The 13914-nt window shown below is 34.9% G+C and overlaps 2 protein-coding genes across 2 annotated transcripts; both read left to right on the forward strand.

The window, feature by feature from the left end:
* Positions 1–4819: 4819 nt before the first annotated feature.
* On the forward strand, positions 4820–10215 carry LOC109090471 (draxin-A-like). Its single transcript, XM_042750396.1, has 7 exons — positions 4820–4965; positions 6977–7443; positions 7528–7709; positions 8026–8140; positions 8464–8556; positions 9075–9164; positions 9253–10215. The coding sequence occupies exons 2-7, from the start codon at positions 6978–6980 to the stop codon at positions 9330–9332; spliced, it is 1026 nt and encodes a 341-aa protein (XP_042606330.1). The 5' UTR covers positions 4820–4965; position 6977; the 3' UTR covers positions 9333–10215.
* A 331-nt stretch (positions 10216–10546) lies between these two features.
* On the forward strand, positions 10547–13563 carry LOC109090473 (protein-S-isoprenylcysteine O-methyltransferase-like). Its single transcript, XM_019104290.2, has 5 exons — positions 10547–10813; positions 11128–11216; positions 11363–11532; positions 11720–11937; positions 12765–13563. Exons 1-5 carry the CDS (start codon positions 10595–10597, stop codon positions 12945–12947), a joined length of 879 nt encoding a protein of 292 aa, XP_018959835.2. The 5' UTR covers positions 10547–10594; the 3' UTR covers positions 12948–13563.
* Positions 13564–13914: the final 351 nt, after the last annotated feature.

The raw sequence follows: 13914 nt of genomic DNA on the forward strand, positions 1-13914 counted from the left end.
ATATATCATTGTCTTAGTCGTAGATTGTTTTTTTTGTGATTTATGAATTGTTTGTGGAATTGTGTCATAATGCAATTATGCAATTCATCTTAGATTAAATGCTAAAAAATGATCATGGTCTTATGCATTTATTACAATTTGAAAATTAAAATTTGCAAGTGTGAATAAAATTGTTATATGCATCAGGTTTATATCAACTTTTGTGTATGAGCATACCCATCATTGCATACTTAATAAATATTTCTATAATCAATATAGATATTAAACAATTATAATTATATCAATAAATAAATGTTTAATGTAATAAATTCAAATAAAATGTATTGAAAATAAATAAATAAATAAATGTTTAAAGTAATCAATTAAAATAAAATGTATTTGAAACTAAACAATTCTAATTATATAAATAAATAAATGTTTAATGTAATAAATTCAAATAAAATGTATTGAAAATAAATCAAATTAATAAAAATCGATTGATGTTGAATGTCTACACATTATCATCTTTATCTATGAGCAAAAGAATCCACCACTGTATATTTAATAAATAGTAATATAAGTAACTATGTACAGTAGTCAACATTTGAAGTGGATCAAAACCTTTCATCAAAGTTGTCCTAAAACCAAAATGTGTTCTTGTCTTGTTTTTTTTTTTAGATCCACTTGCTGACTACTGTATAATAAATAATTAATAAAGAAAATAGGAATAAATAAAAATAAATGATAAAAAAATTGCTATCACTTTTTATGTTGAATTTCACTTGTTTTAGAGCTATGAACAAAATAAACATTGTATATAAAATTATAAAGAAAATAAAAATAATATAAAAAATTAAATAATTAATTAATGAATATTTGATGTTAACTGTCTAACTTGTAGTTTTCTAGACAGATGTTTGAGTGCACATTCCCACACATATTATTGGCTGAGAGCATGAATGAGGTCAATGCTAATTCACATGCTCAATGCTGCTTTTTTAGCAATGTCTCAGTCCTTGACTGACAGACAAAATAAAACCCACGTGCTCATTTGCTGTTTAGGGCCTTGGCATTAATTTTTTAAACAATCCTCTCTTGCACTATTGTCATACTGCAGTTTCCTGATTGGTTAAAAAGTGTGAGAACTTACATCTAATTAAATTCAGTGAGGCTGCATATAAATTCAACCCAAGGGGAAGAGAAAAGTCAATGCATATCACTTCTTGACACGGCACACTGAGCAACGACCCAGTCCTTCACCATGAGAGATCTGCAGAAAACGTAAATTAACAAACAGTCATGCAATGAAGTTATTGTTGCAGTTATCGTCAAGATTCTGAACTGAATGTAACTCATGTAAATGTGTTCTTGTCTCTTAGGTGTAAAATTATGAATCTGGAGAGGAAGTGCTCAGATGGTGTGGAGCAGGTTATGGGTGTTCTGGAGCAGCGGCTGCACAATGGTATCTCTCCCACTGACCTTTGGGGGAAAACGGTCTCTTTCTTCACCCCAAAGAAGACCTTGCTCTTTCACAATGGATACTCCAAGTTTTCGAGGGAGACACTTCGCGTATTCCCAGACTCAGCAGAAGATGTGGCTCCTCTGTGTTTTCAATGACAAGAAGCAGTGCCATGGAAAAGAAAGAAATGCATTTGCAAAATCTTGGTCTGTTGAAAGAAGTGATGAACTAAACTCACCCAGCAGCATATTAATGAAGAAAAGTCTTTTGTCAAGACTAAATGGAAAAATGAACGGAAATGAATGCTGCCCTGAGGGGATTTTTTTATTGGTCCAGAAATTTATCCTATGTTGGGATTTGTTGTAAAATCAACAATTGTAGGTAATTGCTGTGATGCAATATACAAAGAAAAAACTTTATTTTACACTTTCTTTTAATGTGTTCTTGTTACATTTTACATGTACTTACTATTATAATAACAATTAATTATGCATAATTACATGCAAGTAACCCTAAGCCAAACACTAATCCTAACTCTTACCATATAGTAAGTACATGTAGTTAATTAATATTACTCAGTACTTAAATGTATAATTACACTGTAACAAGGACACCTTAAAAAATGTATCTGAAAAAAAACATATTCAGAATTCAACATTAAGCATATGTTGAATTATATACTTAAAATTAAAACTATATTCCTTAATAAAAAGGAATGTCTTGTATGCTGTTTATACAAGAGATTATGTTAGTCTTGATTACTTCAGAATATTCAAATTTCATATTTGACTGAAAATAAATATATTTTTTAATAAAAATCCATCTCATGTGTATTATTTGCATCCTTTTCACCTTTACTAAATAGTATATTATTCAAGTTCAGTTGTTGTCAAGTCATGCTGTGTGAATTCAGAAATAAAGTGGCAAAACTAGCCTAGTACAAATTAATTAATGCCATTAGAAGGTATTGAATTCATAAAATCATTGCATTAAATGTTGCAGGGATTAAAAATTTATATCTTCGTTGGTATTTTTGTTTCCCTGTAAAAATAATTAAATCGATCTTTAAAATCAAGGTTCATTTACTTGAGATGCAAAGTAAAAAACTAAATTAAATGAGTTTATGCTTAAAACAAGAACAAATATCTGTCAATGGGTTTTCCCCTTTGAATTAAATCTCAAATTTTAATTAAGATTTTTCTGAGCCCAGTGGCAGATATTTGTTCTTGCTTTAATCTCTCTCTCTCTCTCTCTCTCTCTCTCTCTCTCTCTCTCTTAAATCAGTTTTACAGAAAACAAGACTTCTTATCTCATGTCATTCAGCTTCTCAAATAAAAGTATCTTGATTTAAGAATCTTTAGACATTTGCACTAGAAAACAAGACAAAAATACTGAGGAAGAATACACAGTGTAATCAAAAGTTACAGTAAAAGATGTTCTAGTCAGTGGTTGAGAGCTGAGATTTTTAAGTCTTAAATATTTTTGTGTGTGTAAAATGAATTAAAGCATAATATAGATCCACTGGAAGTTGTATGCTATTTTCAGACTTGAATATGTTGCTAATACACATTGTATGCTCCATAGACATTTACATTTGGAGAACATAAATGTGTTATGCAGTACTGGCATATTGTGTTCCTTTAAAAATATTCCTTAAAATTTCTTTACTTGGTTTAAAAAAATGTTGTTGTTGTTGTTGTTTAAGTCTTAAATTTACCTTTATTAAGTTAAAGCTGCAGAAACCCAAAATAGCAGTACACTAGCTGCCACCTTGCGGTCCCCAATAGTTACTACAATCACATTCATTTGGGATCTGCGTGTTATATTAGTTAAATGTTAATTAATAAAATACTTCATTATTATAGACAGCAAGGGCAATTAATATATTTAAGGAAACTCCACACGTATATGACTGTTTTAGTTGACTTGAAATAAATGTCATCCTAACCTAAATCCTCACAGTTTGGTGTTCATTGCGATTTACACTGGGCGAAGCTCAACAGATCACTGAGTTCAGGAGTGTGTCGAGCTTAAATTGGTACATCTAAGCGGTGTGTGATGCACTTACATTAAAAAAACAGGAGCAGGAGGGGGCGGATGATTTATTGCCTCCAGCTGAGGGGCAGCGCACGTGCGTTCCCCTGGAGATCTGAGCAACTAATTCAACTGCTGTTCCACTGGACCCCAGAACCTCCACCTCCACATTACTACTGTCATCCACCAATCACTCTCTGGGCTTCAGGCCTGGTTTCATTATATGATCAAACCCCTGGGAGATGTACTGGGAATGAACCCCGCCCAGTTTAATCACACTTTCAAGAATGCAGCGGGTCAGAACCGAGCAGCAGTAATTTAGTTCAGTGCATGGCTATACAGTGACATTATTTGTCAGTGTTGTACGATGTCACATAATTAACCTATAGGCCTACAGATAGCCTAATAAAACATGTTTGTGGCCAAGACGATGCATTTTTAAATTTCACAGATCAGTACGCGCTACAATTTAGATGTTAGACGTAGGACTGTCCATATTACACACTTTCCGCGTTACAATAATTAATTGCTAGCTATATAGGTCCTGCTGCTAATTACAATTAATTATTAGACATACACTGCTTTGTGTAATGCCTGATTGTAATTAGGCTATTGCGGTACTGAACGTTTTAAAAATGTGTCTTATGGCAGCAGCTATATTAAATATTTCCACACACCTGCGTCTCGCGCTTGTCACATATCAATAAAGAAACGTGAAATAGCGCCATCTCGCGACTTCAATTAACTGATATAAATGACCCTGAAGGAGATGCACAGTAGGGTGTTCTTTTTAATGCAAAGTAATGTAAATTATCCTTTTTTATGCAACGAAAAGAATTAACCAGTAAACGAGATACAAAGGACTGGAAGAGAAAGGAAAAATAGGATTAATCCCTGAAGGAGATGCACAGTAGGGTGTTCTTTTTAATGCAAAACATTTTAATAGGTTCGCTTTTGATATTGTTGATTGTCTCTTAAAATAATAACAATATGATAGAAAATATTAATTTAACTCAAATAAATGTTTGTAGCTATAGCTTAGACTGCTTTAAATATAGGCTATAAAAACTGTTACTACATTTTGAATGATAACTGAGTAAGGATATTGATAACTGAACATTGCAAACACACAGGCCTATTTCATAAAATCACACAATTAGATGCTTAATATATAGCTACATTTAATATAATGTATTTAATATAGCCTTAATATACAGCCACATATAACACATTTCACAGAGTAACTGTATTAAACATTCGCCAACACATTTCCTAAAACCAAAACCATTAAAAACTGTCACACCTAGACCATCGGTTAAGTTCAGTGTGATGAGATGAGACTGAGAGCGCTTCTTTTGTTCAGGTATTTAGGTTAGGCGACGCTCGCGACTCGCAGTCTTCACTGAGAGCTCGAGACTGTCCTCCACGCGCGCGCGCTCATTGTGGACTCACTGACTGCAACCAGAGAGAACAAATCACACACCGGAGAACAGGTGATCACTTTCCTTGTTCTTTTCTCTTGAATGTTTGTTAATGGTCTTTAGTCATTATTGAGATCTTTTATGAGGCATAAGTAAACAGTGCAGCTGTATTAAAACTATTAGCTATCAGTAGATGTTAATTCAGGATTGTAACTATAGATGCACTATGCACTATGTAATTATGTTAAAGGTATTACCTCAGAAATGGTTGAAATTTATTTATTGCCAAAGTGTTATATGATATGCATATTACATTTGCTAGTTTTGCGATACTCGTAGGAAAAGTGGAGTCTCTGTATAAGGAAGAGCAAGCCCAGATTCCCCAATGAATTAATCATGTCACTGTTTACACAGACTACTGAGAGAAAGGGGTGAAGCTTTGATATTTTTAGGCTCCTGAGCAGCATCGGCGTGCACAGCATGGGATCCTGAAATTAATAAAGATAATATGAGCACATGATCAGTGGCATAGGAAACAGAGAGACACTTATTATGCGTTTAATTTTCTGGTAAATTATGCTGTGCTTCAAAGAGAAATGTGTTATTGCGACAAATTTCAAATGATTGCATTTTCTTTTTATGGTATAGCCTATTGGTTAGCCTATATATGAACAAATGTTTAAAAGATTCCTGAAGTTTTAACGGTGTTTTAGTGCCTCCTGCAATTCGTAATGTTCTAAAAAAAACTGTGGTGACATATATGATGATTTTGCACCAAAAGCTGAAAAAGTTCAACTAAACTGAATCATTTTCCTGTAAATCTTTCAACATCCTCAGGCTTCATCTATAGCATCCAAATCATAAGCTCTCAGTTAAATCTCCAAGTTTTGCCGTTCATATATGTAAATGCAGCAGCAGTTGGGAAATGTTGGATTTGTCACAACTCTAGTCTGTCAGTACATGAAAGCTAAATTCGCTTGTTTAATTAGTCACACTCATCTGCTCAGTGTGTATATAATCCATTTTCTGAGGATAAAATTCCCTTGGCTTGGATCTGTTCTCTTCATCCTCATCTCTAAGATGCTTAGAAAAATTACAGTTAGAACGAATGCGCTTACATGTCTGTTTGAATATTATATTGTAATAAGTCAGATAGGGATTATATAATGCTTCTTAACTCCCCCAGACACCATTGCTTATGAAGAATCTTTGCACAGCATATATTCAGTGCTGTCCAGTGGTGTCAAGATCAAAGACCCAATGTAGAGCCTTGCGCGACTCCCAAAGCACTGCAAACGTTCCCAAAAAGAAGAGCAACATAACATCAAACGGTCTGTCAAGATGTTTTGCTTTGGTTTATTTCAAGACATTATTTTTCCTTTTCGGTGTGCGTTGAGTCCTGCAAGCTTGTGGTGAGACCAGGTGGTTTTTTGAAGGTATGGTTTGTGATTAGAGGGAATTTTATTGTTGTATTGTTTTTGATTTATTAAAGCCAGTAACTCAATCTAAATTAATTTCTTTTTTGTACTGTGACACATTGCTAAAAATGAGAACAGATTTTTGGAGACTGGCATTATATTACAGTCTCCTAGTTCACTGAATTGTATCAGGCCATTGTCATATTAATCTTTATATTAATACATTTTTCATAAATATATAAAATATATTATATCAAATAATTTATTTCTCTGATGTCAAAAGCTGAATTCTCAGAAGCCATTACTCCAGGCTTCAGTTTTACATGATGCTTCAGAAATAATTTTAAAATGCTGATTTGGTGCTCAAAAAACATGTATTACTATCAGTTTTGACTCTTGTGCTTCTTAATTTTTTTCAGGATTCTTTGATGAATAGAAAGTTCAAAAGAACACATTTATTTGACATAGAAATAAATAACATTATAAATGTCTTTACTGTCACTTTTAATCAGTCTAATAATGCATCCTTGTTAAATAAAAGAAAGAATTCATTCATTCAAAAAAAAAATAAAAAATCCTACTCACCCAGAAGTTTTGAATGATAGTATATAGTGATTTATTATTGTTTAATGGTGTATTATTTGTTTAATCTTTTCTACTAATAGAATGGTGGCTTTATGTTGGTATTTTGGCTCATTTCTCCTCCTTGACTTGGTGACCATGACATTGAGCACCGAAACGGGCCACAATTCAGCCACGGAAGTCTTCAGAGACAATGTCATTATCCCGCCCAGGCCAGAGGCATCCATACATCAACACAGTCATCACAGGAAGCACAGTGGTCACAAGAAGAGGATGACAGCAGGTCAGCTCAGAGAGAGGCCCCACATTACTGTGGTCCACACCCAAAATGAAGGGCCAGACCTGGAGGGCCTCAGTCCCGTCCGCTTAGAGATGGAGCCAGATAGAAGACGGATAATCACTCCGAAAAAGAGAAACTCCATGAGGTTTGATTCTTTAATTCCAGAGCAAATTAATATTTCTCCTGGTGCTGAGACTTCAGAGAAGGCAATGAGACGTCCCACTGGTTACAATATGTTTGGAGGGCACATCGTTGGGACTCATGATGAAGGTAAAAAGGAATCCTCAAACTTTCCAAAGTAAAACTCCTTTATAACTGTCCTGCAATTATCTACTTGCCATTTTCTTTGCATAGAGTCTTTGTCATTAGGAAAGAAACGGAGGGTTTCTTTTGATCAAAGGCTCAATAAAAACTCCTTTGGGAGTCCCACAGAGCCAGTGTTCCCTGCAGCCACCGTTGGCTCCTTCATATTGCCCATAACTGCAGCAGTCAGTGGGGAGCCCACCACAAAGCCAACCCCCTCCAGAAAACCACAGGTAACCATCATCTAGTTGTTCAGTCTTTTTAATCACACTGATTAAAAAAAATATCTCAGCTTCTCATCTATCAGTGTCTTGAAACAGGCCCAAATAAAATTGAATCCCAGTGACCTTCATTATGAGGGATAATAGGTTCATGCCATCAATTAAATCCACACATTAAACAATTTCTTGTTTATTGGCTCAAAAGGTATAACACATACCTCCATAATTTGGAATTATCAATTGAAGTGATTTACGGTCTCATGAAAAAGTGTAATTTCAACACTTCATATAGTGGCATGAATACTGAATATGTTGTTTTGTACCTCAGGTCAGAAGTTATTCAGGTGGAGATGTGATGCCCACTCTCGACATGACATTCTTTGACTGGACTGATTATGAAGATATGAGGCCTCCACACAAAAAGCAATTTTCTAAGAAGCGAGGTAGATCAATATTTCAGACATATTGTTTTGAAGTGGTGACTTGAGATCATTTGTGCATGTTTTGCTATATATGCTACATCGTTTATCAGAATAATGTGTATTGCTTTACACGTGGGACCACAGGAATGAACCATTTAGGACTATTAGGCAAATTTTTCCACATACCTCTTTAGTCCCTGCATGGAAAAAGCCAAGTTACAAATGTTCTAATATTCAAAAATGAAATGGAGTAATTTTTATGAAGGTGTTTTAACTTCTGGTGTCTGTTTTGAAGTGTTGGTGAATTACTATACCCATAACACAACTGCTCTATTTCTATCCAGGTTCTGACAAACAGGCCACAAAAAGCCCAAGCACTGAACTTGTGACACTTACATCAGATAGGAGCTGCAAACATCATCTAGATTGTCTACCAGGTGACCTTTTCCACATGCTTTAATACAATGAGCCCCTTATATTATATTGTATCTTTTCTCTTTGTAGTTACAATGTAATATATTACCACTCAGAATATTTTTAATACTTTTATTCAGCAAGAACGTATTGAACTGATCAAAAGTGACAGTAAAAGCATTTATAATGATACAAAAGATTAAATAATGTTTCTTGAGCACCAGTTCATCACATTTCTGAAGGATCATGTGACACTGAAGACTGCAGTAATGATGCTGAAAATTCAGCCTTGTCCACAGGAATATATTACCCTTTAAAATATATTCAAATAGAAATTGAAAATATATTTCACAATATTACCGTTCTTACTGTATTTTTGATCAAGTAAATTCAGCCTTGGTGAGCATAAGAGACTTCTTTCAAAAACATTTAAAATATTACCGAACCAAAACATTTCGAAAAGTAGTATAATTCAATGTAATTTGATTAAGTCAAATAAATGATGACACCATTTTTACCTCTTTTTCATGAACTTTCTCAGGGTCTTGCTGCAACCTCAGGACACATGTATGTGAGCTCCACAACCGTGGCTTCAACAACAAGTGTTATGATAGCTGCATGTGTGAGGAAGGTGAGCAAGACCAGTTTTTGGACTGATTGTTACTCATGCTGATAAAAGAGTAAACCATATTTAAAATGTTCCTTCCCTGTTTTTACAGGGCTTCGGTGCTATGCTAAATTACACAGGCATTACCGCATCACACGCAAAAAGGACAGTGTGTTGATCCTGAGGATATAAGCTTAAACCGGGGCATGTTCATTATGGTTTAAACGAGGCGGGAGAATTTGTCATATTTTACTTTCCAAATGCATGTGATTATATTTCCACTGTGTTGGAACATTTTATATTCATCCTTGTCAATGTTCATGTATATCCTGTGATTGCTTTCTTAGATATAAGTGTTTGTGAAATTTGTAAACTAAGACTGATGATGATAATTGCAGGAGAACATGTTATGTATACCTGCAAGGCCAGTTAATTCAAATGAATGAAAATTGAGCTACTGTGTGTGTATATGTGTGGTATTAAGATTGAGAGACATGTCATTGTGAACAAAAATTGTATTCATTGAAAGTTATTGCATGAAGATATAAGTAGTTTGCATTTTGTGTTCATGTGGTTGGGTGTTGAGTTCAACTTGAGATCAACTTGACTTGAGCATGCAAAGACAGTCTGCAACGTCTTCCAGGTCCCCAGCTTCCAATCAGACGAGCAGCTTTGGAATGGACACACAAAGAAGGACACAAGGGAGATCTCCATCTCACATTATTAAACCATTAAATCTTCCTTTCAGCTCGAATCTGAATTACTCTACAACTGCCTGTGCTAGGCTACAATAATGCTTTTCTTCATGCTCATTGAGAGCCATGCAGTTGTTATTATAGGAGAAGTATTGTGCTTTGCTGATTTGACGCTGACAGTAGCCTATGTTTTGTGGTATTCAATACCACCATCACCATCTAAGTTCCATTAGATAAATAATTCATTATTTTATCAAGTGTACAAAACAGGACCTTTTTCCACATCTTGAGTGAATCATCATTTTGGTTTTATTGCTTTATTAGTAAATTGAAAAATATTTCATTGTGTAATTATAATAATATTTGTAATATTTTTAGTAACATTAACATCTTGGCACAACTGGTTTCTTGGTAAGGAAACAATAATGTGTATACGTTTTGGCAATTTGTATGGTTTAAAAAAATTATATTAAATATTAATATTATTATAATATGTATTATCTATTATAATGCCATAAAGTAGTGTTATAATAATCATTATATCTATTATTATTTCGTTTTTAGAAAGCATGAAATTATTCCTTACGTTTTCACAATACTACTAATAATAATTGAATCGTTTCTAATTAAATTCGCACATGGGGATAAATTAATTTTTAACTACAGTTCAATGAGCGTGAAGAAACTGTCAAAGTAAGCAAGGCAGCGTGAGCTCTGAAGTCACGCGAGATTTCTCGGCGGGATCTTGCTGTTTTCAACATGGCAGGCAGCAAGTTGGTGCTAGAAGGGAGGATAAGTATTATTAGCTTTATCTCAGGACTGGGCGTCATCGTAATACCTTTACTTGTAAAATTTGGCGCTCACATTGACTGGATATTCGATTACCTCACGGATGTGAACGGGAAAATAGCCATTGCGGCGTATATCACAGTTATCAATGGCTTTCTGCTAATCATATACAAGGGACCTTTATACAAGGTAAGACTCAGAGAGACCGGGTGAATCGGATGTGTGTTGTACAGATGTAATTACTGTGTAACTGAACCACTGTCTGGTGCTATATACACGTTTTAACCGAATAAAGCTATCTAGATGTGTACGTTAGTTGCAAAGGCTACAGGACTCTATCACTGGTGCAGGTATAATCCTGTTACATCAGCTCTCTAATGGGATCTTGTGTAGGTTTCTCTGTCAATATAAATAAGCCCTCCAGGAAGACAGCTTACTGTACAGTATGTGAGTTTGCAGAATCAGGGACTGGCTCACAATCTCCTTCATCTTTGCTTAATCAGGTGGCTGTTCGAGCCTGCTTTCTCGGATTTGCCTTTGGATGTGGTCTCATTTTAAGTTTAGCAGATACAACATGGACACACTTTGGCTGGTAATTCAACTTTTGTGAAATGGGTTAGGTCTATTTGAGGTTCATTTACACATTTAACATGCATAAGGACTGGAAATAATTCTGAATGGTCTTAGACGTGAATGATTTTTGACGAGTTATGGAATAATGATGTCTTGTTTCACTAGGTATATGTGTTCGCTGTCATTTTTTCACTACTCTGAGTACCTGGTTACTGCCATCATCAACCCGCGCAGTCTGTCTCTAGACTCATTCCTGCTCAACCACAGTGTTGAGTACACAGTAGCAGCCGTTTCCTCCTGGATAGAGTTCACTGTGGAAAAGCTCCTTATTCCAGGTTTGATACAATCTTGGCCAGTGATTCGCAGCCCGAGTTTGATTTTGCTTTGTTAAGCCTGATACATAGTAATGTAGAGATTGAAGTGAAATTATTCTAAGGGTTACAGAATTATTATTATTAAACTTTTTTTTTTGTCATTATTGAAAATTTTCCAGAATGAATTGAATTTCACTGTTCTCCACAGAGATGAAGCAGATGAACTGGCTCTGTCTGGTGGGTTTGGTGATGGTTCTCTGTGGGGAGGGTTTGCGTAAAGCTGCCATGTTGACAGCAGGATCCAACTTCAACCACATAGTGCAGAATGAGAAGTCCCAGAGCCACGTGCTGGTCACCTCTGGAGTTTACGCTCTCTTCAGACATCCTTCCTATGTGGGCTGGTTTTACTGGAGCATTGGCACTCAGGTACTTTAACCATTATTTATATATATTTTTCACAGTACATATTTTTCTAAAGCAACTTCACAAATAATTTTTTTTTATATTTCTTAAAAGTATAATAATAAGAATACTACTAATACTTTTCGTTGTTATTATCTTTTACTTTTAAATATATATTTACGTTTTGTTTTATTATTTTTTTTGTGTCCCTTAAATTCACACTACCAGAATATTTTTTTTAGAAGTCTCTTGTGTTCACCAAGGCTGTATTAATTTGACAAAAATACATTTAAAACATACATTAAATAGAAATAAAAATGTAATTTATTCCCCTGCTGGCAAAGCTGAATTTCCAGCAGCCTTTAATCCAGTCTTCAGTGTCACATGATGATATTCATTATATTCATACTCTAATATTACAGTCTGGTCATATTAGAGGATGACTGATGTGGTGCTTATTATCAATGTTGAAAGATGTTTCTGTGGAAACCTTGGTACATTTTATTTCAGGATTCCTCGATGAATAGTAAGTTCAAAAGAACTGCATTTCTTTACTGTTATGTTTGATAAATGTAATGTAATGTGTCCCTCCTGATAAAAATTTTAAATCATACTTTTGAATGATGTGTATTACAGTTTCCAAAAAATGACACCAAGGAAAATTTAAAATTCAAATAGAATTAATCGACATTACTGTTTTATCTTTTTTTTTATCAAATAATATACAGACATGGTGAGCATAAGACACAAAAATCATAATTATTCTAAACTTTTGACTGGCAGAGTCTAAAAGGCATGATTTGTTTTAAATCTTTTGTTTTAAACCATTTTTCGCTTATCCTTTTTTCCAGATAATTCTGTGCAACCCAGTATGTCTACTGGGATATACGATCGCCAGCTGGCGCTTCTTTCGAGAGCGTATTGAGGAAGAGGAGATCTCGCTCATCCATTTCTTTGGAGAGGACTACATTGAGTACAAGAAGAAGGTCTTCACTGGCTTGCCCTTCATCTCAGGGATCAGAGTTAACTCCTAAAGCTGTACTGCATAGAACGGAGGAAATGGCCTGAAAGTGCACACCTGGACACCTCTGAATGGCACTCTGAGCGTGCTAGTTCCCTGGTGGCATCATGTGGCGCCCCCTGGGGGCGGCACAGATATATGAGGTGGCAGCACAGTAAAACTGACCTGCTGATCTGCTCTGAGACACATTGGTCTGCTCTGAGCAGGGTGGAGCTTCCACCATCAGAGATACTAGTACACAAACAGCATATTCGTCAGCATCTGTCTTGTCTCCTACACTTCATCACATTTCTGTTCTTAATTTTTGTCCTACTCATATATCTCGTATCCTTATATTTACGGTCTTTGCACCATGTAATTTCATACGCTGGTTTCTTTTTACTTGTCTTTCTTTCTTTAAATTGGACTTAAGATATATTTACTGCAGTGGCCATTTAGACATTGTCCGTTTTGTGTAAAAATTATTTTTTTGTCTCTCAGAAAGATCTTTTTTTTAAGATCAGCCAGAGCTGATTCTCGGGCATACACATTTTAAAACTAATTTCTGACAATCTCTGAATATCTTGATTTGTTAATGCTGTTGGACAATTTTAATATTATGATTCGAAAAATAAATGTGTGATAAATTACAGGCTTTATTCCTGTTTTGATTATTTGTTCCCCATTGGTCTTTGTAGTCCTTCAGTTATGCATATGTCCTGTCATCTAACTCTTGCCAAATGCATTAGTGTTTTTCGTCTTCACTCCCACACTCACTCACTCATTACCATATCCATGTCTTGTCACTTTCCTTCACACTTGCATGATTATTCAACAAGAAAATCGGTTTCTATGAAAGTGGGATTCGGAGGGCTGAATGCCGGAGGGGTTATGCTGTATCCAAAGTCTTAATCTTTCCAATTTTCCATTTCTGGGAGGAAGGCTCCACTCTTCTCCTGGCATGATGTAGCATATATAGACATTGGGTAAAGAATAGGAAT

Source organism: Cyprinus carpio, chromosome B23 (assembly GCF_018340385.1).
Source record: "Cyprinus carpio isolate SPL01 chromosome B23, ASM1834038v1, whole genome shotgun sequence".
NCBI lineage: Eukaryota > Metazoa > Chordata > Actinopteri > Cypriniformes > Cyprinidae > Cyprinus > Cyprinus carpio.